This window comes from Taudactylus pleione, unplaced genomic scaffold (assembly GCF_031769625.1).
Source record: "Taudactylus pleione unplaced genomic scaffold, aTauple2 ptg000788l, whole genome shotgun sequence".
NCBI classification, from domain to species: domain Eukaryota; kingdom Metazoa; phylum Chordata; class Amphibia; order Anura; family Myobatrachidae; genus Taudactylus; species Taudactylus pleione.
Window position 1 is genome coordinate 5,085,815 of NW_028285190.1, and position 27,310 is coordinate 5,113,124.

Below are 27,310 nucleotides of genomic sequence, written 5' to 3' on the forward strand. Positions count from 1 at the left end.
GAATGCTCTGATTAATAAAATTTGGTACCTAGCCTCAATGGAATATATAACTGCCCTGCTCCATGACAATGTGTTAAAGTTTCATGCTACCTGAGACTCTTTGTACTCTACGTTTAATATACAGTTACCTGGTACAGAATGAAGGTGGTCTTCACTTAGTAACGCAGTGCTCTGCAAGATGGTTCTCCCACTTCCCCACTTTTAGATTTTTTTTTTTTTCTTTCTTTCTTTTCTATTTCCCTTTTGTGCTCTAATTTATAAGTATTATAAATGTTTTTGTTCTGTTATTATTATATTAAAATTTACTGTATTGTACAAACTATTTCTATGGTATAGTGTATTGTTGGTACTATGCTACATATGTTTTGCATTTGTTTTTTTACTATACTTTATTTTATGTCAACTATTCTAAATAAAGAAATAAAAAAAACTAAAAAAACTTGAGACTGTTGGATTTGATGGCATCAGCCATAGAAAGCTGGCCAAGGTGTGCATCCATTATGCTTTGACCCTGAGCCAAAAATCATTATTATACAGGCCATTTGCATTGTCTTGGCCAAGACAACAAAGTTCCCTGTATACTGTAGTAGAAATATTCCTGTAAGCAAAGTTTGTTTGTGTTTGCACTCAAATACTGCTGTATTAGCTCTGAAAATTTTATATCTGTGCGGAAAAATAAAATTTGCTGCATAGCCACATAAAACTGCACAAGAAGCTATGAAATGAGGGTTATGTCTTCATATGGGTAACAAAAACAACACACCTACAGTTAAATATGGCCTATACTGAAAATATCGCTTTTTGAATGAGCACCATAAAAAAAAAAAAGAGAAAGTGACGAATACCACTTGCGTATTAGTCCTGGAATTAAGAAACCCCTTTACAGCAGTTTATTATCCAAGTATACATTTTGGGGCTTTTTTTGTTTCTTTAAATAAAGTAACTAATTTCAGTCCATAGGACTTCTGCGTTACCGCGACGCCAGTATCGATCTGGGGATCTCTGAGGGTCCCTGGGGTCTGTGCTAGCCGGGCCCCACGGGACATCCCGGACTGCGGCCGGACGTACGAGGACAGGTAAGAGTGGGTCACCGCTTGCGGTGACCCGCGTATTAGCAGTCCTACCTCCGGTCTCTGGGGACAGACCTGAGGTGCTGACTGGAAGCAGGCACACACAATACCCTGCGCTCCACTAGACCACCAGGGACTTTTATTTGGTTAAGGAGCGTCCCGGAAGTTAATCGTCAGCCTGGGGAGACAGCCTTCCTGGTTTTAGCGGCTCCTCCCCTCAGCTCAGCATGCCTTTCCACTGCGGTCTGGCTTTACTGAGCTGTTTCCTCCTGTGGCCACACCCCCCTGAGGTCTCCGGCCGCCATTTTCTTGGATGGTGCACTCACAGATCTCTCAGGCCAACGTGTGGTCCAGTCCCCCTGCATAGCTCTCCATTGGCTTGGTATATGCAGCACTATAGCCTTCCCAGATACTGAATCTGGGCAGTTGATTGTAGTGCCACTTTGCATTGTATGTGACTTTTGCTAGCGCTGCCTGTCTGGGACTTTGTTTCCTAAATGTCAGCATATATCTATACCTTTCGTCTAATTCTACCCTAATAAAGGTGTACTTAAGGTGGTTCTTTTAACTCACATATATGAAAGATAATATTTGAGGTCTGACACATACTGTTGTGTGCTGCATTGTACCATATCTAGGCAAAGGGCTCCTGCAGCTTACCAAAGTGTCAGACAGGACCAGTGTGTCGCATATTTAGTCAGTGGGCTCCTGCAGCTTACCCAAGCATCAGTCAGGACCAGTGTTTTTTCTCGGGACTATTACCTTAACATACTGGTGTATTCAGGGGATTTCCTGCTCCTCACATTTATAGAACTAAGTATTTGTGAAGTTTTGTCACATACATTCGTTGAACTGTGCCATATTTGGGCTGTGTGCTCCTGCAGCTTACCCAGGCATAAGACAGGACCAGTATATTGCTTCCTACTAGTATCCTACATACACGGTGGTTGCATTATACCCAGTGCCATATTGTGTGCCATTTACTCTGCAGCTATGTCTAGCAATCGCAGGAGTATTAACAGGCATCTGCCCCCGTACTGCTATCAGGCAAGTTATGGGCTGCAGGCTTAAGTGAGGGGGATTTCATAAGGGCTATAAGACGACAGCTTAACAGCGGCATTCCGGAGACTTGCAAGGATACTGAAAACAGGTGTCTTTTATTCTACGTTTCGGGGTCGCCCCCTTCCTCAGGAACACACACACATATATGTAACCTTGGCTCCTTTGCTCAGGTACTGGCCACTATTGCAGACCGCCTAGCGGATCCGACTGTAATTCCCCCCGAGGGGGTTATTACAGCAGGACATAATGCCCCCTTTGCGGTTGTCACATCAGGTTCAGGTGATACAGGTACCTCCTGTACCCCCACCATGAGTAGACGTACTCTCTAACTCAGAACAGAATCTGATGGCTACATCTAATGCTTTTCAAACCATGTTGCAAGGTAGGAAACCTCTAGCCAGTAATTCCTTTACACGTCCTGTATTATCGTCACAGTCCACGCACAGATGCTGATCCCTCTAACCCTGACTCCCCTCTGGAGGAGGATTAGAGTCGGTCATAAATTAATATTCCTGCCTTGGTGCGAGCTGTCAGATCCATCTTATTAATAGAAAATGACGAGCCAGCCCCTAAATCCAAGCACCCTCTGTTTAAACTACAGAAAGTAGCTTCAGCAGAATTCCTTCGGATGAACTCATGGCTGCAGCCTGGCAATCTCCTGGTAAGAGGTTTCATACTGACCTCATGTTACTCTTTTCCTGTGGCTCATTGTGCAAAATGGCAAACACTCCCTGCGGTGGATTCACATGTTGAGTATTTCATTAAAAACGCTACGTTGCCTATTCCTACAGTTACTTCCTTGAAGGATCCTATAGATAGGAAAGTAGATGCTTGCCTGAAATCGATATACTCTTTTTCAGGGACACTTGCCCGTCCAACCATGGCTATTGCATGGGTGGCTAAAGCTATAGAGAGCTGAGCTGACGCACTGGAAGACTCTTTTCCCTCAGATGCCTCCTATGGTTCAGATGTCTTTTGTTGCTGACATTCGAGATGCACCTTCCTGTTTTGCAAAAGCGACATTAGATGCCAGTCTCCTAACCTCCAGAGTCTTGACTGCGGCTGTGTCTGCCCGCCGTACCTGTGGTTACGCTCATGGAAGGCCTAGAAGGGTTACCCTACAATGGGGAGATCTTGTTGGGCACAGACCTTGACAAGATTGTAACTACTTCTACTAGGCCACGGAAAGCCTAAAGGTCAGTCCTTTCCTAGGCAGTCAGCTACCACTAGAGCCACCAAACCCAGGACCAAGCGGACCTGGAACACCAGACGCCCTGCTTCAAAGCCTGAGGATATACCCTCATCCTGACGGGACGTGCCTCCCTGTGGAATATCCCAGAGTGTAAGGCCGACTTCTTCAGTTCGCCCAGTACTAGTTTCAAAAGACCACAGATACTTGGGTAAGAGAAGTGGTCTCAAATGGGTACGTCGTCTCATTTCTCAGACTGTCTCCCCACCAGTTTTTCTACACAGGCCCTCATTCAGACCCGAACACGGCCTTACAAATCCAGAAAGCCATGCAGTGCTGCAAACAGGGGTAATTGTGCCAGTCCCACTATCTCAGTGAGGACCGGTTATTATTCTACTCTTTCTGGTTCAGAAGCCAATTGGGTCTCATCGGCCTATCCTCAACCTCAGATCCTTGAACAAATTCCTAAAGGTGCCAAAGTTCAGGATGGTAACCCTACGCTCCATCATCCTAGCTATGGAGCCTGGGGACGTAACAGTATCTCTGGATATTCAGGACGCATACCTACAGGTACCTATAGCGCTCTCACATCAGCGATATCTCCGGTTTGCTATACTACGGAAACACTTCCAATTTCAGGCTCTGCCCTTTGGACTTTCCAGAGCTCCACGGGTGTTTACCAAAATTATGGCTATCTGGGCGGCCCACCTGTGTGGTCAGGGTGTCCAACTGTTTCCATACCTGGACGACCTCCTACTTCTAGCAGGATCCCCAGTAGTGCTTCAGCGCTGTCTGTAGTTAACATTGCTTTCCTTCACAAGCACGGATTGTTAATCAACTGGAAATATTCCTCCCTGAATCCCTCACAGAGAATTATTCACCTGGGAGTCCTGCTGGATTCTCAGGATCAGAGCATCTTTCTGACAGACAAGATCTCCACACTTCAACTATGAGCGCGCAGCTGTCTCCACAGTCGCCGAGTGTCGATCCACTCAGCAATGCAGGTTCTGGAATCCATGGTGTCCGCCTTCAACATGGTGGAATATGCTCAGTTCCATTCCAGGCCTTTGCAAAGGTTGATCCTCTCCAGGTGGAACGGGTTCCCACCATCGGATCAAAGCTCAGATGATGGTGCTCTCTCCAGAGGTGCGTCTTTCTCTATCTTGGTGGCTGCAGGCATCTCATCTAAACAAGGGTTGCCCCTTTTGGTTCCCGGACTGGGTAATCCTAACAACGGACGCCAGTCTCCCGGGTTGGGGCACAGTGACTGGTCCGCACTCCTTTCAGGACCATTGGACATTGGTCGAATCAACCCTGCCAACCAGAATATCGGAACTTCAAGCTGTCTACAGGGCCCTCAACCTGGCCCAGCACATACTTCATGGAAAACCTGTACAGGTTCAGTCCGACAATGCCACAAAAATGGCTTACATCGACCATCAAGGAGGCACTAGAAATCGGGCAGTGATGACAGAAGTGTCACGTATTCTGACATGGGCCGAGGGTGCACTACTGTATGGCGTAATTTGAATTGGGGGTACTATTGTGTGGCCATGCCCCTTTTTGGGGGGACGTGTGTGCGGTCACTATTTCAAATATGGGGGATGGGGGCGCCAATGCTCTTGCTGGCACGGCACCAAAATGTCTAGGTACAGCTCTGTGGATTAGGACTGCTATAGGTGAGGTGTGATGGGTGATGCTGGCTGCTGCTTTGATCTGTGCTGCTGGGTGATTGGTGGTATGCTGGAAGAGGGGTGCTGGATCAGAGGTGGAACTAGCAGTGGTGCTATAGGGCACCAGACAAAATCTTGCCTAGAGCATCAAATTGGTTAGGGCCAGCTCTGATCAGGATCATTAATAATCATTGTTCCTCCTCATCACATTATAAATAATGTGTAGATTTGAGTGAAAAAATTAGTCTTTCCCTTAGATAGGGAACATTTTGAGGAAAAAATCTGATGCAATATATCTTTGATTCTACAATGAAACAGTTGGCTGGCAGATACTGCATCATGCAATTATCCAAGCCTCATTGCTGCTTATATCACTAGAACCGCTGGACTTTGACAACCCCCTAATACCGCTGCAAAAATGTCCCATCGGTAAGCAAATAGGTCTTGGGCCAGTTACTTGTCTTTTTACGTAGGAGAGGGGTATATTTTGCATAGAAAAGACCCATCTTATATAGTTATTTGGTGTATATTTTGGTAAACGTCTTGAAGAAATATAACTTTATTATGACTGCACCCGGTCATCTCTGCAGTGTTCATTCGGGAGTTCTCAATTGGGAAGCAGACTTCCTCAGCCGTCACGACGTGCATCCCAGGGAATGGTTGCTTTTCCAAGAGGTGTTTCAACTCCTAGTAAACAGATGGGGCCTCTGAGTTTGGACCTCATGGCCTCCCGACACAATCACAAACTGCTAGTGTACGGGTCCAGAACATGAGATGCAGAGGCAACCTTTGTAGTCGCACCAGTGAAGTGGACTTTCCAGTTTGCGTACTTAGTCCCTCCAGTCCCTCTTCTTCCTCGAGTTCTTCGGAAGTTCAAACAAGTCTGAGGCACTATCCTGCTGGTGACTCCAGCTTGGCCCAGACATCCCTGGAACTCAGATCTTCGGAGTCTCCATCGACGCTCCATTCCTGCTTTCCATTCCTGCTTTCTCAAGGTCCTTGCCTTTACCCGGACCTGGGTCATCTGTCTTTGACAGTGTGGCTCTTGAGACATCCCTCATGAGGTCAAAAAGATTCTCTAGCTCTGTAGTCAACACTATGCTCAGATCGCGTAAGCCAGCCTTTGCTCACATCTACCACAGAGTGCGGTGTACATATTTCCAATGGTGTCGTACCAGAAGCTACGATCCTCAAGTATTTTAGGATTTTCAGAGTCCTGGCCCTCCTTCAAGCTGGATTGGACCTTGGACTTCGCCTTGCTTCACTGAGTGCAAGTCTCTGCTCTCAGTGACCTTTGGTTCCAGCGTAGACTTGCTCCACTTCCAGATGTCCACACCTTCCTCCAGGGTGTCCTCCGGGTTCAACCTCCCTTTGTCCCTCCAGTGGCTACGTGGGATTTGAACCATTTGAACCTCTGGATTCTGTAGAACTCAAGTGGTTCACAGTGAAGACTTTTTGTTCTGGCTATTGCATCTGCCAGGAGGGTGTCAGAATTGGGTGTGCTCTCCGGTTGTCCCCCCTTTCTGATATTTCACCAGGACAGGGCTGTGCTTCGCACTCGCCCTGAGTTTCTTCCTAAGGTGATTTCATATTTCCATATAAATCAGGAAATTATAGTACCGGCCTTTATCACCAGACCTCTCGGCTGGTGAGGCCTCATTGGATGTGTTCCTCGCTCTCAGGATGTATGTGGACCGTACCAGTTCCCTTCGGAAATCGGGCTCCTTGTTTGTGCTCTATGGATTTCACAAAAAAGGATGGCCAGCCAATAAACAAACATTGGCCAGATGGCTTTATATGACTATCTCAGAGGCTTACACACAGGCAAGCCTGCCTGTTCCGGCTTCTGTTACTGCTCATTCTACTTTGTCTATGGGCCCCTCGTGGGCGGTTCGCCATGGCGCCTCGGCTGTTCATCTTTGTAAGGCGGCACGTGGTCTTCCATTCAGACCTTTCTTAGGTTCTATGCATTTGATACCTTTTGCCTTTCAGGATGCTTCCTTTGGGCGCTGGATTCTCCTCTCCTTGCAGGTGCGTCCCCACCCTTAAAAAGGCTGCTTTGGGACATCCCCAAGGTCTCCCTTACCTTTATTAAGTCTTTCTTCATAGGTCCACAGGGCACCCGCCCTGACGCACCTGGCTTCATATGGGCTATATTTCTGGTCACCGGATTCCCGTCTTCTTCTCTGTGAGAGTGAGATTCTTGTGTGTACCAGTCTTCCTTCTCTCTTATCATCCTCCGGCTTTTGGCTACTTAACAAATGAGGTGGCTCGGGGGCGGGGTATAGGGAGGATGGACCAGTGCATCCTGGGAGTAAAAGCTGTAACTGCGTGGTGCCCTGGTTCCATACAGGGGAAGGACCTCAGCATTCTGGGAGCTAAAAAGCTTGACTATCTGGTGTTCGGTCCTTAACCAATACCTACACCCCAAGGTCTCCCTGTGGACCCTATGGACTTCGAAGAAAGAGAGTTAACAAAGGTAAGTTCTTACCATAGCTCTAATTTTTGTGGGGTAAACCACTGTTCACGGTGTTGCATACTATCAAATCCTAAGGAGTCAAATGGCTTTGAGCCTCATATTTCAGTGAAGTGACATGTTCTTAGGGAGTTTATGGGATGCATTCTTATGACAGTTTTTTGGCTGCTCAATGGCTAAATCGGATGATTGAACAGCTGGTAAACATTGTCTATCTAATTTTCCACCGTTGCACTGACTGGGTGACATGCTCATTACTTTGTATTGAATCTATGATTTAATATGTATGAAAATGAATGCAGGGCAATTGAAATGTGTCTAATACTTGAATTAGCTGAAAAAAGTGCTTCTGTCCCAATATACAGTAGTATTTACTGGCAGTCTTATCTATGCCACTTTATTAGTGTTACCTTTTAAAAAAAAACATGATTTTTGTATTATTTTTTTAAGAATGAGAAGGAGAACTTTGTGCAAAGTATTAATGAAATGGAAAGAAGTTTGAAGATGGCCATAGGAAACAAATTTAAAGATTTAACAACCAAGATGAACATGCTGAAAACTGTTAGGTAAGATGGTATTATGTCATTGTTCCTCATTGTTCAATGAATACCGGATTTGTATCGCTGGAACTGGACTCTGCAGCATACAGATAGTTTCTATTTTTTTTACATTGTCTAAAGCAGGGGTTGTCAACCTCAACCCTCAGGTTTTCCATGCAAGTCATGTTTTGCGGATTTCTGTCTCTGGAAACCGGTGGGATAATTACTGACCCAGTAAAATAGATGAAGTCACCTGTACATGATTAGAGAAATCTGCAAAACCTGACCTGTTGGTGGGACTGGAGTAGAGAACCCCTGAACTAAATGGACAAACACTTTTTTTTTACTTTTATCTACAAGCTTTTCATGAATAACCTCCCACAGCCTGTAACCCCTCCAAAGTTTAGTAAATCTACCCATTAATCTTCACTGTGAGTGTGTTACAGTGAGCTGCAGATTTCAAAGTATCCAGCATCCCTTGAAACCTCCTGTACAGCCCATTGTTCTTAGTTTGTCAATACTTCATCAGTTTAAAGAGCACAAGATTAGGAACTTTCCACTGTTAATGTTCACTGTGGATGTTCATCATTTAGAATGATATTTTAGGTCAGTGGTGGTTTGACACAAACTAATAAATGGTGTTTTAACTTGCCACTAAATCCTCTTCAGGATCCTGCCCGTCATTCACCCAACATCACCATTCAAAACCAAAGTGATTAATTCCTGGTAATGTTGACTGAAGGACAATAATCCTGTCTTTTTGAGTAGAACAGTTTCCCTGGCAACTAGCATACAGTGTAAGCCAACCATTACAGTTAACTGATGGTTGCTGTATCTACAAAACTTATAAAGTAAAAATTGGTATTATACACTATTGCATAAAATAAGATTTAGTGTGTCATCCTAAGTGTTTCAATTTATGAGCGCACTTTTGCGTTATTTAAAAAAATGTTAGACATTTAAATTCTATCATTTTTTATTTTTTTTAATACTGGTATTTCAGTAAGGTTTTAGATGTGAATTGCTTTTTGGCTTTTTTTTCTGCCATTTCCTTGTCTGTGGTTTTGCTATATTGTTCCATGAAGTAATTTTGAATGTGTAACTGAAGAAAACGGCATTTAAACTGTGACTTGCTTAGATGAGAATTTTTTTCAACCTTGGTGCTGAAATGACCAGCAAACCACTAAACTGAAATGTTCAGATAAGAACTATTGAGGTGTATTGGTGCGCATACACGGTCAGATATAAACGATAACAATATCGTTTGATCGTTTAGATCGTCCTTATTTTTTGCCCTCCTCCAACGACCAAACGACCATCGATGCGCGGGCACGGATGGTCGATATCGACCATCGCCTGTTTACTATAGGGACCCACGATCGTTGATTGCGGGTCGTTATAGTGGTTTGGTAGTTGGTGCATGTGCTGGATAGTTCCATATTGAACATCCAGCACATGCAGGTAGATCAGACAACGATAGTTGTCTGATCGTCCCGTGTGTACGGGCCATATGTCACTTATCTGAACTGTAGTGGAATGTCCGGTTTATACAGAAGTCTGCAGTGAGTTGTTGACTTTGTGAAGGTCGACATTGATGTCGCAAGGTTAAAACGACGATATCATTAATGTTGACATTGACAGAATTGACATTTCCTTTTGGTTTAGGGTTACCGTTATGTTCAATGCTGACATTACAACCATGTGAACATTCTCATGTCAATATTGTGAATTTGACACATAATATTCAAATGTGTCCTCATGTACTGAGCGTCTTTACGCCATACGACGCGAGACGCCCAACTCTACTGAGAAAATGCTAAACGAGTAGCTAGCCGTAATTTTAAAAAGAAAGATCTTGCGTCTTAGGCCCGTATTCAATTTGAAGCGTTAAGTCCGGATCCGCGTTAAGTTACCGCCGATGACGTCATTATCGCCTGTTTTGGTTTTACCCCGTATTCAATTTGAAAGACTTTCCGCCTAGGCGGAAAGTCAATGCAATGTAAAGTATCGCCTATGAATGGCAGGCGGAAAAAAGTGCAGAATTGGGGTTTTGGGGTGCAACGTTGCGGGAACCCCCCTGCAGCCTTCAGACAGTCCCCCAAAGGTAATCTGTGTCAAAAAAAATAAACTTAAGGACACCCCAAAAATTTACTTTGAAAAGGGGGCGAAAAAAAAAATGTTGGGGTATAAACTTAAAAACTAGCGAAGTTGACTTTGGCGGTGGGTACCCAAGTATGCCACAGGTGTTTTTTTTTTGCTTGCAGGTGCTTGCGGCAGGTGGATTTTTCACGATTTTTTTCAACTTCACTTTTTCAACTTTAAATATGCTGACCCCCATTTTCAAGTACCCCAAATTTGCTGGGATAAGTTATTTTCTGGAAAAATACTCCTAAATACTTTTCTGCATCATGTATAGAAAAACGCTATTTAGCAGCTATTGAGCCCATTTAAAAACACCAAATACCTTCAATAAGCCAAATCGGAGGGTACCATAATGAACCCCCATGTCAGAGCATCATTTGGGGGGTGTCAGGCTGATTTCCCCAAAACTGACAGTACTTACCGAATGTTAAAGTATCGCCGGGATCCGTTTACGCGTACTTTCAAACTGAATACGGGGTAAAGCATGCACGCGCGCCTTACTTTTCCGCCTCCAAAACAGGCGAAGTCGGCGTTAAGTCTGGGCCACGTTAACTTAACGCGGCTCGGCTCAAATTGAATATGGCTCTAAGTTGCATTGCAGCGAAAAGCCGCTCACAATGTACCAGAGACGCTAGGTAGCCACTTTCAGGAATTGGTATAACACGTAAAAAGTCGCAGGTGAAGCACAGCGAAACCTGGCGTGAGGAGAAGCCGTGGCTGCTCGCATTAGAGCTCTTTTTACACAGATTCAGACTCAGTCGCACAATGATATACAAATATTGCAAGCCTTAGTGTACGTTTATTAATGCAGTTTTGTCGCTTCTAGTTGTTGTATTTATGCGATTTAAGGTGCACATTCGGCATGGTCGAGTCGCACGAGACCTGGCGCACCAGGAGGAGATATTTGGCTCAACTTGAGCCACAGTATAAAGCGATACATCTGTACCACACCGATGTACTGTATACTACTCAGTTCAGCAATACACAACATTTAATATAACTTTATTCAAATAGTAACTTTACTCATTTTTATGTGCCCCTAACAGGTATTTTTTTTTTAAATATTTCTTTTACTATATAAAACCGTTTTTGACTACAACTCATGTTGAATTCCTGAAAATATGTCCTGTTGAAAATACTGAACGACTACAGTTAAGAAAACCTGGTCCAGTCTGTGGTTGTTGCCCCATTCTCCATGGAAACTATGGTAACCGCTTATTTTTTTTTTCCTTTTAACAGACGTGAAAATGAAAACATGACAATAGCTGATGATCTCCTAGAAGCTGTGAGAGTCGTAAATGAGGAACAACTTTCTGCCCCACACTCTTTAAATATTCTAGAGGAAAATTGGACAGAATATAAATATTCCCAGGAAATGATCCAGGGGTGCTCAGATGTGGTGAGAGAAATATTTCTAAATAAAATTGAGTTTTGTCCCAATTAACTTACATTGAAATGTATCTAGAGGTGTAAAGAGGAAAAGAGGACTGATGACTGTTAAGACGATAGGAGAACAATGGCCCTCATTCAGAGGAGGTCGCAAGAAGCGACCGCTCATTCTGAATGAGGGCGGCCGCTTTTATTTTTTAGTGCGGCCTCCTGGTCGCTAGCTAAGCTGTGGGTTACCACCCACAGCCTTAGCGACCGTAAAGGTCGATGGTCGCGGTGGTCAAGACCATCGCAACCATCGGGACTTGCGACGAGACCCTAAGGTTGGGTCTCGGTAACCGCAAGCTCCAGGGAGCTTCCTGCTCTGATCGAGCAGGAAGCTCCCCACTGACATCACTGCTGATGTCAGTGCGGCCGCCCACAAAACGGCACGCCTCCGTTTGTGTAGCCACCCCCCCGCCTGCAAAACGGGGCGTTCTGTCAATCAACATAGACAGCCGCCCCTTTTGTAGTGAGCTCCGGAGCGAGAGAATTTCTCTGGCTCCGGGGCTTACGCACGCACAGTGCAGCCGCTGCGCGTGCGCAGGGCCTTAACATCGACCCGGTTGCGAGCGCTCAGCGCTTGCGACCGGGTCTGAATGAGACCCAATGTCCCATCTGCTTGCATTTGTCTAAACTATTAGGGAGACATTAAATTACCACGGCTAGCCCTCGCCCCCAGAGAAGCCAAAGTACATGGGACCTCATTCAGAGGCGCTCGCTATTTGCGGTCGTTCGTTCAAAAACAAGGGGTGGCTATTCAAATTAACCGTTCGCTCATTGCGGTCTGTTCACGCCTCTAAGTCTGAATGAGCGAGCAATACTTGCGGTCGAATTTTTGAAAAATACGCCCCCTTGTCGCTCGCACCATACGTCATGTCCGCTATTTATTAGATTAATCGAGTACATCGAACAGCGTATGAACTGCTCGCTATTATTGTGGTTGCATTTTCCTACCACTATATTGCGAGCAGTTCTGCCTATAAAACAACCAAGTGACGTGGTCAATGACGCTGCTGTTTTAATTATGCACACCCATAAAACGCCCGTTTTGACCTTTAAGCACGCCTGCGTTCTGAATTCCACTCCCCGTTTTCATGCACCTTCCCCTGTTACCACACACATACGCCTCCTCCTGTCACTCAAAGTAGCAGGCATTCGCTATATAGCGAACAAACGATTTTTGGCCGCACTGACTGGTTCGCGCATGCGTATTACAATCCGTACGCATGCGCAGTTGTGCGAACATCGTTCAGTGCGAATGAGCGGCCGCTTACGAGCGGCTCTGAATCAGGCCCACTGTCTCTTAGCACCCCTGATTGAAGCTATATTTGCACAGTTCTACCCAAAATTTTTATTAGTTAAATAAGGACTTTTGTATTTAATGATAGTCTGCAGATGTGGATCATATTCCTTTTTTTATTATTAAATACAGCCTACTGTATGATGCATGATTGTTTCTTAGTAGGGCACAGTTTCAGTTATTGAAGAACCTTCTTGTATTTTATAAAGAAATTAGTTTTATGAAAGTTAACACTGGTGCTCTGGACTTGTTATTATTCAACTAACCAAAATACTACTTGATCATCTGTTTACTCAGGTAGAACTGGACATGTTCATAGACAAACGGAACAAAGTTCAGCTAGCACTGACTTCTGCAATAGATGCCTTCATTGTTGAAGTTAATCAAATGCCGCTTGATGCACATTTTACAAAGTTACAGGTATGAACGTTGAGCTTTTTTGGCAGAAGCAGATTAAATATTTTATTTCTATATCCATATGAACTAAAGAATATAGCATTTCTCATCTTAAAATGTATTCCATGTTGACTAGTATAACTTAATTGATTTAAGTGAAATACTCCTTTATATAAGTACAGTACAGGCTCTTATACCTGTATGTTTTTTCTCACTTTATTATATATTCACATTTTCTACAGATGTTGCTACAGTCCCTTAAAACTGTATATGGAGCATCTAGTGATTGTGAAGATTTAGAAAATGTGTTCCAGGAGTTTCATAAATGGAAACAGGCGAAGTTGGAGAAGTTTAACAGTGTTAGAAATGACACCACCAGCTCTCTTGAACACCTAACAATGTGGTTCAGTGACATCAAAGAGGTACACTTATGGGACTTGTTCTCTGGCCATTGTGTATTAAAATAACCTTATTTTTGTGTTTTACTGGGTATAAATTCTTTGAGAGTTCATTAGTTTCAAGTATTTTCTGACTATATCTCATACAATTGTCACAAAACTATAGCTGATTTGCTAAGGTGAATTTGAAGGGCTGTACACTAAAGTACGTCCTCCTAGTCTAGAACTACATTTGCATCTGTTATGCAATGCACTTCCGTACTATAGGAGTTAAGGATATTCACATCCTTGGGATAGGCATAAGAATATCCTTAGAAAGAACTGAGAGTCACATAGGGTTGAGGTTACCAAAAGGTAAAGAAGGGCAGACTAGATGGGCCAAGTGTTCTTATCTGCCATCAAATTATATGTTTCTATGTAATTGTGATGTACAGATCTGTCCTACATCTATCTTCAATATGCCACGCAGCGTGACATACCTAGTATGAGTGAGCCACCAAGTCCCATGCAACTCTACTAGCATTGGCATGCTGATAGTCTGTGACGCTCGGCGCTGCGGAGTCGCACTGCAGCATGTCTAGAAGGGCTGTTTAACGGTCAAGGAGGCTAGATGTATGTGGACACATCTGTAGCAAATTAATCAGCACAGTCTCCTGGTGCGTCCTAATCACATTGCGACTTAGAGGCGTTTTTGGCAAAAAAAAAGAAATGAGAAAGGTGCCCGGCGCTCACAGAGTCTCGCAGTACCTGGTGCGCCGAGAGGGGCTGTTTGGCGTGACTGCAGCAAAGATGTGCGAGGACACATTGGTTTTTCTGTGGAATAAGCCCAATTTGGAATATATTTTGACTATCCGGTCTATTGATGTAGACAAAATAAGACATTAAGTTTGAGCCATATACCTAAGTTTTTATTTCTTGTCAGACAAGTGTTACTGTTTGCTCTAATAATGTGTTAGCAAGTTTAGTCTTTGTCCTATACAATGTGTACTGTTTTTTATAGGTATTGAAAAATAGTTTGCTTTATGCTATGCCTGAGAGAAATCAGATTTCATTAATTATTTCAGTATCACAGAAGTTTGAGCTGTTTACATGCAACGAGTATAGAAGCTGATTTACGGAAAGTTGGTGGATTATTTATAAATGCAGGAAATATTAATGGCCCCAGAACAAAGACTTGACACCGTGACAGTTTTGTAAAAAATAGAGATGTGCGCCGGACCATTTTTGCTGGTTTTGCCAAACTGTTGTGACTGGTTTTGTTTTTGTTTTTGGACTTTTTTAAAAAATTTAAAAAAAAAAACTAAAATCAGATAATTTGAGCCTTTTTTTGTTCCTAGATTATTATTAACCTAAATAATATACATTTCCAGTCAATTTTGACCAGCTCACAATATTGTTTTCATCCAGTTTAGGCTAAGCTAAGTGACAGCAGTGAGCTGCACAAACACATGGCAGTTCAACTTCCAACATGGCACATCAAATGTTTTCATTAATCAAGAGGCCTGAGGGAGATGGAGCATTTATGTAGTTGAAGGCAGGGAAAAGGATGGGTTGATTTGTAGTAACTTGAATTTAAACTTTTTGATTCCAAAGTAAATTTATGAGGGAGAAGGTGAGAGCATGGGTGAACAGCATGTCCCAAGTATTGCCCACAAAATCAACTTGGTGATTCAGAATTATTTAAATGTATAAGGGCATGTAGGAGATGCTCTCTGTGGCCATAAACATTTCTGGACATTTTTGACATTCATCAACCGCATGTCGAAGATTTCAGCGGCTGTGGCATTTAAACTTCCAACATGGCACATCAGGAAACAAATGGTTTTATTAATCAAGAGGCCTGAGAGAGATGGAGTATGTATGTAGTTGAAGGCAGGGAATAGAAGGGTTGATTCGTAGGAAATTTAATTTAAGTTTTGGATTCCAAAGTAAATTTATGAGGGAAGAGGGGAGGCATTTACAAAGAAACATTTTATCATTCACATCAATACTTACCTTAATGGAGCTCTTCGGTGGTTCCGAAGTTTAATTTTTTTTTTTTAATTGAAGGGGCATGCAGACATTTCTGGACATTTTTGGCATTCATCAACCACATGTAGAAGATTTCAGCAACTGTGGCAGTTCAACTTCCAACATGGCACATCTAGGAAACAGAGTGGCAGTAACTTTTTTCATTAATGAAGAACTAGATCAGTGACCTGAGGGAGGTAGGGTATGTATGTAGTGGAAGGCAGGGAATGGATGTGTTGATTAGTTGGTAAATTTAATTAAATTTTTTGATTCCGAAGAAAATATATGAGGCAGGAGAGGGATCAGAGCCCGGCTGGTATTTTCCCGCCAGGCTCAGACTCAAAATTGATGCAAAACGTCATCATCCTGGCATTTGATTTCACGGATTTTGGATTTGCTATAAGTCCCTCTCGCGGTGATTGGGGCACCGTTTCATAAAGGACCACCAGAAGGAGAACTTCTGCCAGGGCAGAAATTAATAGTTACTGGGTGAACATGTCTTATGTTTTGCCCACCCAATAAACTTGGTCGTTCAGAATTGTTATAAAAATGAAAGGGCAATCATATAGGTGATGCTGTCTGTGGCCATAAACATTTCTGGACATTTTTGGCATTCATTAACCGCATGTAGAAGACTTCAGCGGCTGTGGCAGTTAGACTTCCAACTTGCCACATCTAGGAAACAAACGTGGCACTGCAGTGGCAGACAGGATAGCAATTTAATAAACTATCTAAAAGTGTTTGCCATCTATGCAAACAGACGGTCAGCAATGCCCCAATCAGCGCATAATGCAAAGAGAAAAGGTGCAAGATGGAATTTTTTCTTTGGGCCCTTCTGTTGTATATATTAAACAGGATGTGCACAGTTTAACAAACCAATCACTTCAGCGACAGGTACTGCCACTTGAGGCTGAAGTGATTGGTTTGTTTGGACCCCCACAAAACACGCTAAGGCAGCTAACAGTATTGTTAATCCTCTCTACAGTTGCAAGAGGTCATTCTCATCTGATTCCTCACCCTCATCAGTGTGTACATCATCCTCACACTTCATCCCCACAGAAATCCACCAATACAGGTACCTCTGTAATTTTTTTTATCTAATTGGCGGTAAAGGTCTTCCTTGTGGAATTTCTAGTTCATTTTTATTAACATCATCTTTTCCACATTTTGAGGAAGTAGTCTCCTACACCGATTGCTGATAAGGTTCCCAGCTGTGCTGAAAACTCTTTCTGTTTCTGAGTACACATTTCAGTCTGTACAAGGGCCTCCAAATTGCCTTTTTTTTCTTTCCAGTAGTCAAAGGGACTCTGTGACATGGCTTTGTGTATGGTGTCCTGAAAGAAATCCTCCACCATTCTTTGAATGGTGACCCTAATAGACGGAGTGGTGGTAGCGGTGTCACTAATTTTCAACAATTATTTTAGACCCGACCAGATGTCACTATGTTGTGTTGACTCCTCTGCATCACCACTGGGTCTTTTTGGAAAGCTGAGGTTTTTTTCCTGGTGGCTGCCGGAGAAACTGAAGGAGGAGATGTCACCGTGTCTTGTACCACTTGAGCTGCCAACTTGCTCACCAGGACCTCTTTGCATCTCTTAAAATCTGGGTCAATTTGAAAGAAAGACACAATGTACAACTTAAACCTAGGATCAAGCACGGTCGCCAAAATCTACTGATCCGATTTCAAGATATTGGCAACCCTTGAATCCTGGCAAAGCGAACAAAGGACTTCATCTACAACATCTATGACATGCTTAGCGGAAACACTTTGTTTAAACTCCTTTGTTTAAATTTCTCAAGCTGATTTTCCAAAAGCCTAATTTGGGGGATCGCCTGACTCAAGCTAGCAGTGTCTGAACTCACTTTACAGGTGGCTACTTCGAACGGTTTGAGCACCTTGCACAAGATGGAAAGCATTTTCCACTGCGCTGGACTAATGGTGCGTACACCCGGGACAATCGATAATGATGTCGCTGAACGATCTCCCTGCACCTTCCCGGTGTTCTGGATGATCGATTGTCCAGCACACCATAACCCACCGACGACGACCAGCAACCTGCGATCAACAATCGCGGGTCCCTATAGTAACCTGGTCGATATCGACTAGGTTGGCCTGCATGCACGGTCGAGGGACGTTATCTTTATCGTCCATTCGTGCCCGCGCATCGCAGGTCGTTGGTGGGTTAGAGGCACCGAAAAATGCACAATATGATCGATATCGTTTTCGATCATATCGTGCATTTTTATCGTACTGTGTGTACGCACCATAAGGAACACTGCTTCTCCTCTCCCAGTGTCATGGCTTGTTGTATAGCTGTGGATAGCTTTTTGCTGTTCATCCATCCGCTGAAGCATATAAAGGATGGAATTCCACCTGGTTACCACCTCTTGCTTCAGTTGTGGCATGGCAAATTCAACTCTTCATGCAGCTGCTGCAATCCCCTGTCATTTTTTTTAAATCCCTGTACCACCAAGATTATTGTGTCAGCAAAACATAGGATGTGTTGGAATTCATCCAGCTGTAATGCTCTCACAATATTGGTAGCATTGTCAGAAGTTACAAATCCTGAGGAGAGTCCAAGTGGGGTAAGCCATTTTGAAATGACACCTTAGTTATACCTTAGTTTTTCTAAGAGGTTGTCAGCGGTATGCCTCTTAATGAAGCCGGAAATAAACAGAGGATTCAAGAGTCCATATATATATATATATATATATATATATATATATATATATATTATAATGCATTTCAGTTGATTGATGAATAACAATTGGAGATTTGACGATGTTTTAAGTACACAATGTGCAATATTCTTAGATAATTGTTACAACAGTGATATTGAATTAAAAGCTTATATTTATTTATTTATGATCGAGTCCTCACCATATTAATTTTCTGCCATTTCACAAAAACATGTTTTTCTATTAGCGCAGAGTCCTGTTGTTAGTTCCTATAGTCTTGATCATTTGATTAGCATTCACAAGCTCATTAAGGTCTCTGCAGCTGTGAATATTTATTGGTTATTGGTAAAATTAGTTCGCTGCAAATAGCGTAATAGGGAGGAGGTTCCTAGATTGTTAACGTCTCTACCTCTACTTGCCGTGGTTTTACAAACGCTACAGATGGCTTGACAATTGTTGTTACGAATTGGGTTAAAATAATTCCACACATAGGAGGTGCATTTGTTAGTCCTATGCCCAGGTATGACAATGGCCTTCCTCTTATCATGGCCAAGAGCATGCCTGACTTACACAAACAACATCCTCATCCTCAAAATCCTCTTTAGCACCGGCGTCAGCTACACAAATATCTCCCTCAGCCTCTTGCACTTCCTCGGTGGCATCCTCAATTTCTATGTCATCAGCTATAATTGCTCATCCCCACATTTGCAGAGGGAGCAGAAATAGTGGAAGGTGACTTCTCTGAGATTACAACAGGATCAGATAGGTCAGGCTTATACATAGCACTCGTGGACACACTTAGACTCTCCTCAGGGATTTGTGGCATTTCTGTTTCTGAACGCACCATTCTACTGCCTCAGTGGTTTTCATTTTTTACAACTCTTCTACATTCTGAGTGAAAAGGTCTTGCATTGTCATGAGAGGCAGAGGAAGATGCCTCACTGACACTTGCAGAACCACCACTCATAAATAAAGGCCAAGGCCTCAGTCTCTCCTTGCCACTGTGTATGGTATGTTGGTAATTTTATGTTTTTGTGCACCACACTTTCCCTATTTAAAAGATATTTATTTTTTCTTTAACACCGTTTATTGTTTTTTTAATATATTTTAGATGCCCTGACATAGACCCTCTATGCCCTTGAGCATTAGCTTTAGTAGATGATGTTGAAGGACTAGCGTCGTCATCATGACTGGTGGCAGCAGCTGCAGTGACAGTATTTGGTTGCTCTTCTCTTAAACTGAACTTTAACCATTTTTCAATTCGCAGATCACTGAGTGGCTTATATATGCACATGAACAAAGCGCACTAGTGTAAAGCCCACCAAACAGTACAAACAACAATAGAATTGATCTATTTCAACTATAGGGTCCTCAGGAAGTACCTTGGGGAATATGTGGTTTGGAGGAGACCCAGCACCAAACTTTCAACTCTTTTCGGTCCTAGGATGTACTGGGTCCTCCTCCATGTATACCCTGCATCAGGTACTCATTTTTTCGTTTGGCGCGGCAGGAGACGCACTGTTATAACAGTACGGGACTGAAAACAGTCCCAAGTTTTTTATCTTTCCTTTTAACTCTGAGTTTAGCAGCCGGAGCGTCTTTTAAGACGCCTGTGCTGTGACTCCATCTACCCCCGCCGACGCCGCAACACCAGTAACCTGTGTGGTCTGGTGATTTCGGCAGGTGCGCGGCGGACCGTGCTAAATTGCGATGCAGTGACCTGTACTGCAACCGGAGGACACTGGGGAAGTCATCGAAGAGCGAGCAAGTCCGGGCTTCCAGCATGGAAGATGTATGGAAGCTGCTGCAGTGGGGGCCCGGTTCGCCTCTCGAACTAGGTAATCGGAACCATATCGCCTGGCGCGAGGGACGAGCTTCAGACGCATTCTGTTGCTGAGAGGCCAGCTTACCTGATTGTTTTGTGCAGCATTGGGGAGGTAAGCTCTCACCTTGGCAGCCCCGACCCAGGGCCGGGCTATGGAAGTTTTGCACATCTGGGTCGCTCCACCCACCTCTGTATATGAGACCGCTCACTGACGTTCTATGCTCAGTGAAACCGGTTGGTCTCAGGAGGCATTGAGATCTCCCTGTATTACCTCTCCCCCAGGGGCTAGGTATATAACGCTCTATATCCTATCAATCAACTATAATAGGGTTTTGACCAGTTGAGTCAGAGCTCATTTTCAACTAAAAGTTGTATCTGCATTGTATGTGACTTTGTGTTAGCGCCTGCTGTGTCAGTTTACTTATTTATATCACTATTGTTGCTCATTTCTCTGTGCACGTGGTGGGGTTCTTTCTATATCAGTGTTTAAAAGTTGCATTGCTTTGTAACTTATATGTCTAAGGGCCTGATTCAGACCCGCTCGTGAGCGCATAGCGCTCGCAAGCGGGTCGATGGCCGGGCAGTGCGTACGCGAGCCCCAGAGTGAGTGGGAAATTACTCGCTCCGGGGCTCGCTACAAGACGGGACAGCTGTCGATGTTGATCGACAGCTCGCCCCGTTTTGTAGGTGGGTCTGGGGGGTGGCTGCACAAATGGAGGCATTCCCGAAGGAACGCCTGCCGTTTGTGGGCGGCCCTACTGACTTCACACGTGATGTCAATAGTGAACTTCCTGCTCTATTAGAGCAGGAAGTTCACTGGGGTTTGTGGTGGACGAGACCCTACCACAAGGGTCTCGTCGCAAGCCCGATGGTCGCGATAATCACGACCATCGCCAGACAGCTACGCTAAAAGTGTGGGCGGTCACACTTGTGGTAGGGTCTCATAGCCGCAAGCCCCAGAGAGATTTCGGCTCTAACAAACGGAGGCGTTCACTGGGGAGCCACCCCCCCCCCGGCCCTCCCACCAAAGGGAGCGTGCTGTCACTCAACATCGACAGCACGCCCCCTTTGGTACGAGACCCGGAGTGACGGATTGCCCGTCGCTATCCGGGTCTCGCGCATGCGCACAACGGGGCCGGCTCCATCGTGCGCATACGCTCTGGGCCACCATCGACCCGGTTGCGAGCGATCAGCGCTGAATCAGGCCCTAGGTTCCAGTGTGGAGCAATTTAATTATTCAGCCGGCGGCTATTTTTTTAAGGCAGCCGACGGAGCAATTCAATTGTTGCTCTGTCTAGGTGCGATATAGCTGCCGGTGACGGCATTTCTGCTCACATCGTCAGGAGGGTGCGAGCAAAAACGTGCAAAGAACCTGTGGTTATTGCGCCCTAACCAGGACATTAGACTGGTTTAGCCATTTTAGACGGCTAAACCCATTCTAATAGAGTGTGAAGAGGGCGATAATTAATAAGCGTCCATAACAATTGAATCGCAAAACTTGGGCGCACTTTAATTATCACCGCTCACGCAACAATTGACTCGCCCCCTGTGAGCTAGGGTCATAGTGTGGTTGCATGAGCCCCGGGGCTGGGAGAGATGTAACCAGGAAGAGGTGGTTTGTGTGAATTAGACCGAAGAAGATGGTTTGTGGGTGTGAAAGTAGTTGCAGCTTGTGTAGGCTGGGATATGAAGTGCGTGGAGGGTATTGCTGATGAGGGTATAGCTGATTGATTAGCTTATTAGAAGGATAAAGATAGTATTTTGTGATTATTTTCTTACACAAACCAAGATGCGGGTGTATCTGAATGCGAAACGCTACGTTACAGTGTCAGCAGCTGTAACACTGTAAGGTGGCATTTCATATGCAGATACACCCCCAGTTGCACACACAAAATAGGCATGCTGCATATCATTTTAATCAGCAGAAGCTGCTTGTGCTAAATATTCACATCGCTGTGCAAATAAGATGCATTTGAAGGTACAAAGTCGCACGAAAAGCACATGGAGGATAGATGTATGTGGACACATCTGTATGTTACGGCAGTATGTATTCAAGTATGTAAAGATGTAGAAATAACTTCTTTTCTGGGGTGCATAGAGTCTGTTAGAAGTGACAATTATTTTGATTGAGTCAGAACATTATTTTAGACAATTCAATGTGTTTATTTTCAATAGTAACTGCTTATGGTAACTGAGTCACTGTTTAAAATCCCTTTCCACAGACATTTGCTGTATTATGAGATTGATATGAATTGAATGGATAAATATAGTGAATGGGTTTCCTGTGACATTTAGTGCAGATTTAAGCTTGGATTTTGGGAATCTTAATCATTGGTTACTATCCATGACAATTTAAAGGCTGAATATTAACTTGCAGTATATAGTAACGTTTGATGGTTTTATTATTTGATCTGCTGCTGGGTGCCAGTTTGTTGTCACTTTTATTGCTTTGGTCTCCTGATCATACAAACAAATCTTTTGTTTAAGCAGCTGGGAATTTAATGACTCTTTGCTGTGTCCCTACAGCTCTTTGATCTGACGTCAAACGCCTCCGTGGACTCTAATGACGCTGTGGAGAATATTGACAATATCTTGGAAAAAGTTGACACTGACTTAGCCAAGGAACTGCAAGTCTCTCTCCTGGTGTGTACTGATATGGTTTGTGAAAAAAAATTGAATGTCCAAAAAAAATGTTTGTACATGATATACTTAGATATTTAATAAATAGATTTGGTCAATTTCAAGAACAAAAAATAGGTCCAAGTCTCATATCTTTAGCTTAGGAGACATGGCTATTACGTTGATAGAGTGTAGCATTACATTCATTATTGAGATTGTTGTATTGAGGACTGTGGAGAAAAAGATTTATCTACAACACAGCGCTGATTGCAACCAGAAAAAAATAGTCCCAGTATAATTGAAAAAAAAAAAGTTTTTGTTTTAAAAAAAAACTCTTGGGTGGTTTAAACCAGCCAACCCTGAATTTAATAAAACACAATTACGGGAAAACAAGTCTATAACAAATACAAAACAACTTTGTATGTATGTAATGAGGTTGTGATGGCTGTGAGTGGAGACTCAGAAGGCAACTGGTGAGTCAATAGTGTGACCTAGTGGACTTAGATCCCGATTCAGACGCAATGCTGCGCTCGCACGCTATGGCCGATTGTTGTCCGTCTGCGCATGTCTATGCGATCGCTCAGATAACAAAGAAGGCACGCCAGTTTGACTGACAGAATGTGCCGTTTGTGGGTGGTGACAGGGGAAGGTCTTGGAAAACGGGGGAGTGGTGGTTCGAACGCAGGCATGTCTGAGCAGCAAAACGGCGTTTTATGGCGTCCATAATTACAAGGCTGCGTCATTGTACACTTCACATTACTTTTTTTTTTTTTACTGAAGCACTCGCAGTGCTTGCGGTAGGGTAGGGTCTACCACAAGGACTGCGTATGCCTCCAATGGTTCCCGATGTTACCGATTGTTATATACACTACCTGGGGATGACGTGCGTAACGAAGGGCAAGTGGACATCATTACACTGAATTGTGAAGACATTGCCGCCACACGCTAAGACATAGATGGCATCCTTATGTCGCTGTACGATCGTGGGATTTGCATATTCGGCCCCCTGGCGGCTGTGTGCGAGCGCAGCGTTGTGTCCGGTTGTGTCCGGGTCTGAATCTGGCCCTTGGTGCCATCACTTATTTAATGTGGAATTGTTCAACTGGAAAAGTCACTGTGGAAATATTAAGACTTTCTAAGATTAGAACTCCATCTTAAAGTTGCTTTTGTTTTGGCTTCTTTAAGCCACCTTACTTCACTGCAGAGCCACTAAACTCCAATGTTTAGTCATATGTTTTCCATATTGTGTTCCAGTCTAATGGCCCGTACACACGGTCAGATAATCTGCACGCTTTTAACGATCATATCGTTATCGTTAAAATCATACAGTTTCTGGCCCCTGCAAACGATGGTCAATGTGCGAGCACGTATGGTCGATGACGTCCATCGACCGTCTCCCGTGCATGCAGGCCAACCTGGTTGATATCGATATGTAACGTAGCAATTTGCATGCAGATATAACCACAGTCGCTCACAGAATATAGGCATGCCACATATCATTTTAATCAGCATATGCTGCTTGTGCATCCTATTCACATAACTTTGTGCATAAGAAACATTTAAGGGAAAAAGTTGCACGAAAAGATGCACTGCACTATGGCTCTCGCATTGTGTAATGCGACTTGTAGCGCACAAAGGATAGATGTATGTGGACACATCTGTATGTCCATGGCTTCCTTATGTGTAAATTGTTAGGTTATGTCCATGGCTTCCTTAGGTGTAAATTGTTGGGTTATGTCCATGGCTTCCTTAGGTGTAAATTGTTGGGTTATGTCCATGGCTTCCTTAGGTGTAAATTGTTGGGTTATGTCCATGGCTTCCTTAGGTGTAAATTGTTGGGTTATGTCCATGGCTTCCTTATGTGTAAGTTATTTCCGTTATGTCCATGTCAAATGCACCTAAAATTCCTGCATGTGGGGAACATTAAATCACTCCCACCAACTGAGGGTGTACACATGGCAGAAATAAAGTAAAACAAAAATATATTCAATATACAGTATATATTATGAAACATTCCTGTGTATATTACTTCTGACAACACACAGCACATGTTGGTCATTGCCATATGTTAGTGTCCAAACACCTACAGCAAAGGTTCCCAAACTCCGCCATTACAGTCCAGGTTTTAAGGATAACCATGCTTGAGTTTGGGAACCTCTGACCTACACAATCATAGCTAAAGTATTATTCACAATTGTATTTTTATTTGGTCAATCTGTATCACACCTGTCTCATAGGACAAATCCTAAGAAGCAAATGCATCAATGAAGTTAAATTACAATATTCATAGAAATGAATTTCTGTATATGTTAATCAACGTACAGATCATACATTGAAACTGTAAGCCATTTAATTTCACCCTTGATTGAAAGTAGACACTTCAGTGTTAATTGAACAAAATGAGCGGTTCCGATTTGTTATTTTATTTTTTGGGGGGGGGGGATTTTGTTGCAGCAATTTTTATTTTAAAGGCAAAAGAAACCTGGACCCTTTTACATTCCCCCACAAGGTATTGAAGATCCCCTATTACAGGTATAGCTATTTATAAATTATAGCTTTTGTGTGGATTTGCTTGCTTTTTTGCGCTGTGAACAATTACACAAAAAAAAATAATTGAAATTAAAAATGTATTAATTGCTAACACACTTTTTAAATTCGTTTAACATAATTGACTGCAGGAATTAAGTGAAGATGATCAGAAAATAATAATAAATGCATACAATGGGGTTGTAAAGAGTATTCATGAACAGACTCATCTCATCTCTACTATCAAGTCAAAATATTTATCCAGTGTCGAAGTAAGTTTTTGTCTCATTTATGGCTTTCTCAAGCTTAATGCTGTGGCATAATGCATTAGTCAACTGTAGCTTTCTAGTTCAGCGCCTGCTCTCTTACAGCACAGGTAATTAATTAGTTAAAATTCATGCAATGTAGAATGAGGGTGCCAGACAATCAAAAATAAGAGCCAGCATGGTATTTTAAGAAGTAAGAGAAGATCCATTAGCAGTAGAAGACGACTTCCAAAAGTTGGGCACTGTAACTGACTCATACACTAGGATTTGTCCTTTTCTAAGTTTCTTAGTATAGCGAAAAAGTATATAGTTTCTGCAAATATAGGGGTCAATCCAATTTGGTACGATTTGCTATTCTTTCTGCGAATTCGCATTGCAATCCAGTAAGCAACTCGCATTGAACCAGTCAAAGTAAACTCTTATTTCCGTTTGCACCTCCCTGAGGGTGACAGATGGTAGGGAAAATCTTTATTTTAGGGTTAAAATATCGGCACACCATGCAGAATCCTTTGGACACCCCTGAAAAAATTACTAATTATGCAATTGCAAGTATCTTCGCTTAATTAGTCCAACAATATCATTTTTTTGGGGGGGGGGGGGGGGGTGTTAAAATTTTTTATCAAATTGCCCCAAAAGCAACTATTTTATTGCTTTATGCACCCCAAATTTAATTCCCTTTTCTATGTATTTTTTTCACCTCAAAGTGGCCCAAGAGCATCTTTTTTCCTACTTTTTTTTTTTTTTGCATTCTTCGTTTATTTTGAATAAAAGTAGACAAAAAAAGTTTGCTTGCTATCATTTTTAAACTTCAAAAAAAATGAACAAATCAGCCATTTAACACCATTTAAATACTTTCAGTACTTTTCTTATGCCCACTAACAGCCTTCTGTCTGCTTCTGCAAAAAAAATTCAGTTTTTTTGGGTCCAGGAAGGTCACCCCACTTTTTTATGCACTTCTCTCACATCGCATTTGGCGGACAATTCGCAAACCCCTGCTGTGAGTACCGTCAATAGGCATTTTTGATTGGATTGGAGAATTCTTGGGTGCGCGCATTCATACGAAGTCTGCGAGTTTCAGGTAACCAACTCGCACCTAATCAGATTGACCTTAAAATTGTAATGTCGGAACTGCCAATACATCACTTTAAATTGAATGAAACAGAGTTTTGAAAGCACTCTTTATTTTTGTAAATGTGGGGGAATTGTCACACATATACACTGAAGTGCCAAAAGTCATGGGATAGAGTCCTACTATCGTGTAGGACCTCCTTTAGTCCGGCAAAGTGCAGCAACTCGATGTGGCATTGATTCCACATGTGGAAGGAAGACCTCTGGAAAGATGTTGACCCATGCAGTCTGGATAGCTTCCCACAGCTACCCTGATATTTGTAGGTGCAGGATCATGGGTGTGAACAGACTTCTCCACCATCTTTCATAAATTGTTGATTGGGTTCATATCTGGCGAACGAGGTGGCCACAATATTCATCTGTACTCTCCAGAATGCTCCTTGAACCAATTCTGGATATCTTGGGACCATTGACACGGTGCATTATCCTGCTAAAATATTCCATGTGTCCTTTTACATCTACAAACGTGTGCATGCATCGCTCCATGTGGTTACCCACAGCAGCATGCGCTACGGTATTCTATGGCATGCACTCTGATCACACCATGCAATCCTATAGAGTCGCGGGTGCGAATGCAGTGC

General features: G+C 43.2%; 1 protein-coding gene across 1 annotated transcript in view; it reads left to right on the forward strand.

Annotated features, from left to right (window-relative positions):
- The window catches only part of STK31 (serine/threonine kinase 31), a 171,657-nt gene that overhangs the window by 97,939 nt on the left and 46,408 nt on the right, over positions 1–27,310 (forward strand). The window contains exons 9-14 of the mRNA XM_088457856.1: positions 7,921–8,036; positions 11,391–11,550; positions 13,180–13,302; positions 13,521–13,700; positions 22,717–22,833; positions 25,488–25,607. Coding sequence (XP_088313982.1) covers positions 7,921–8,036; positions 11,391–11,550; positions 13,180–13,302; positions 13,521–13,700; positions 22,717–22,833; positions 25,488–25,607 — 816 coding nt within the window. The remainder of the gene's footprint in view (positions 1–7,920; positions 8,037–11,390; positions 11,551–13,179; positions 13,303–13,520; positions 13,701–22,716; positions 22,834–25,487; positions 25,608–27,310) is intronic.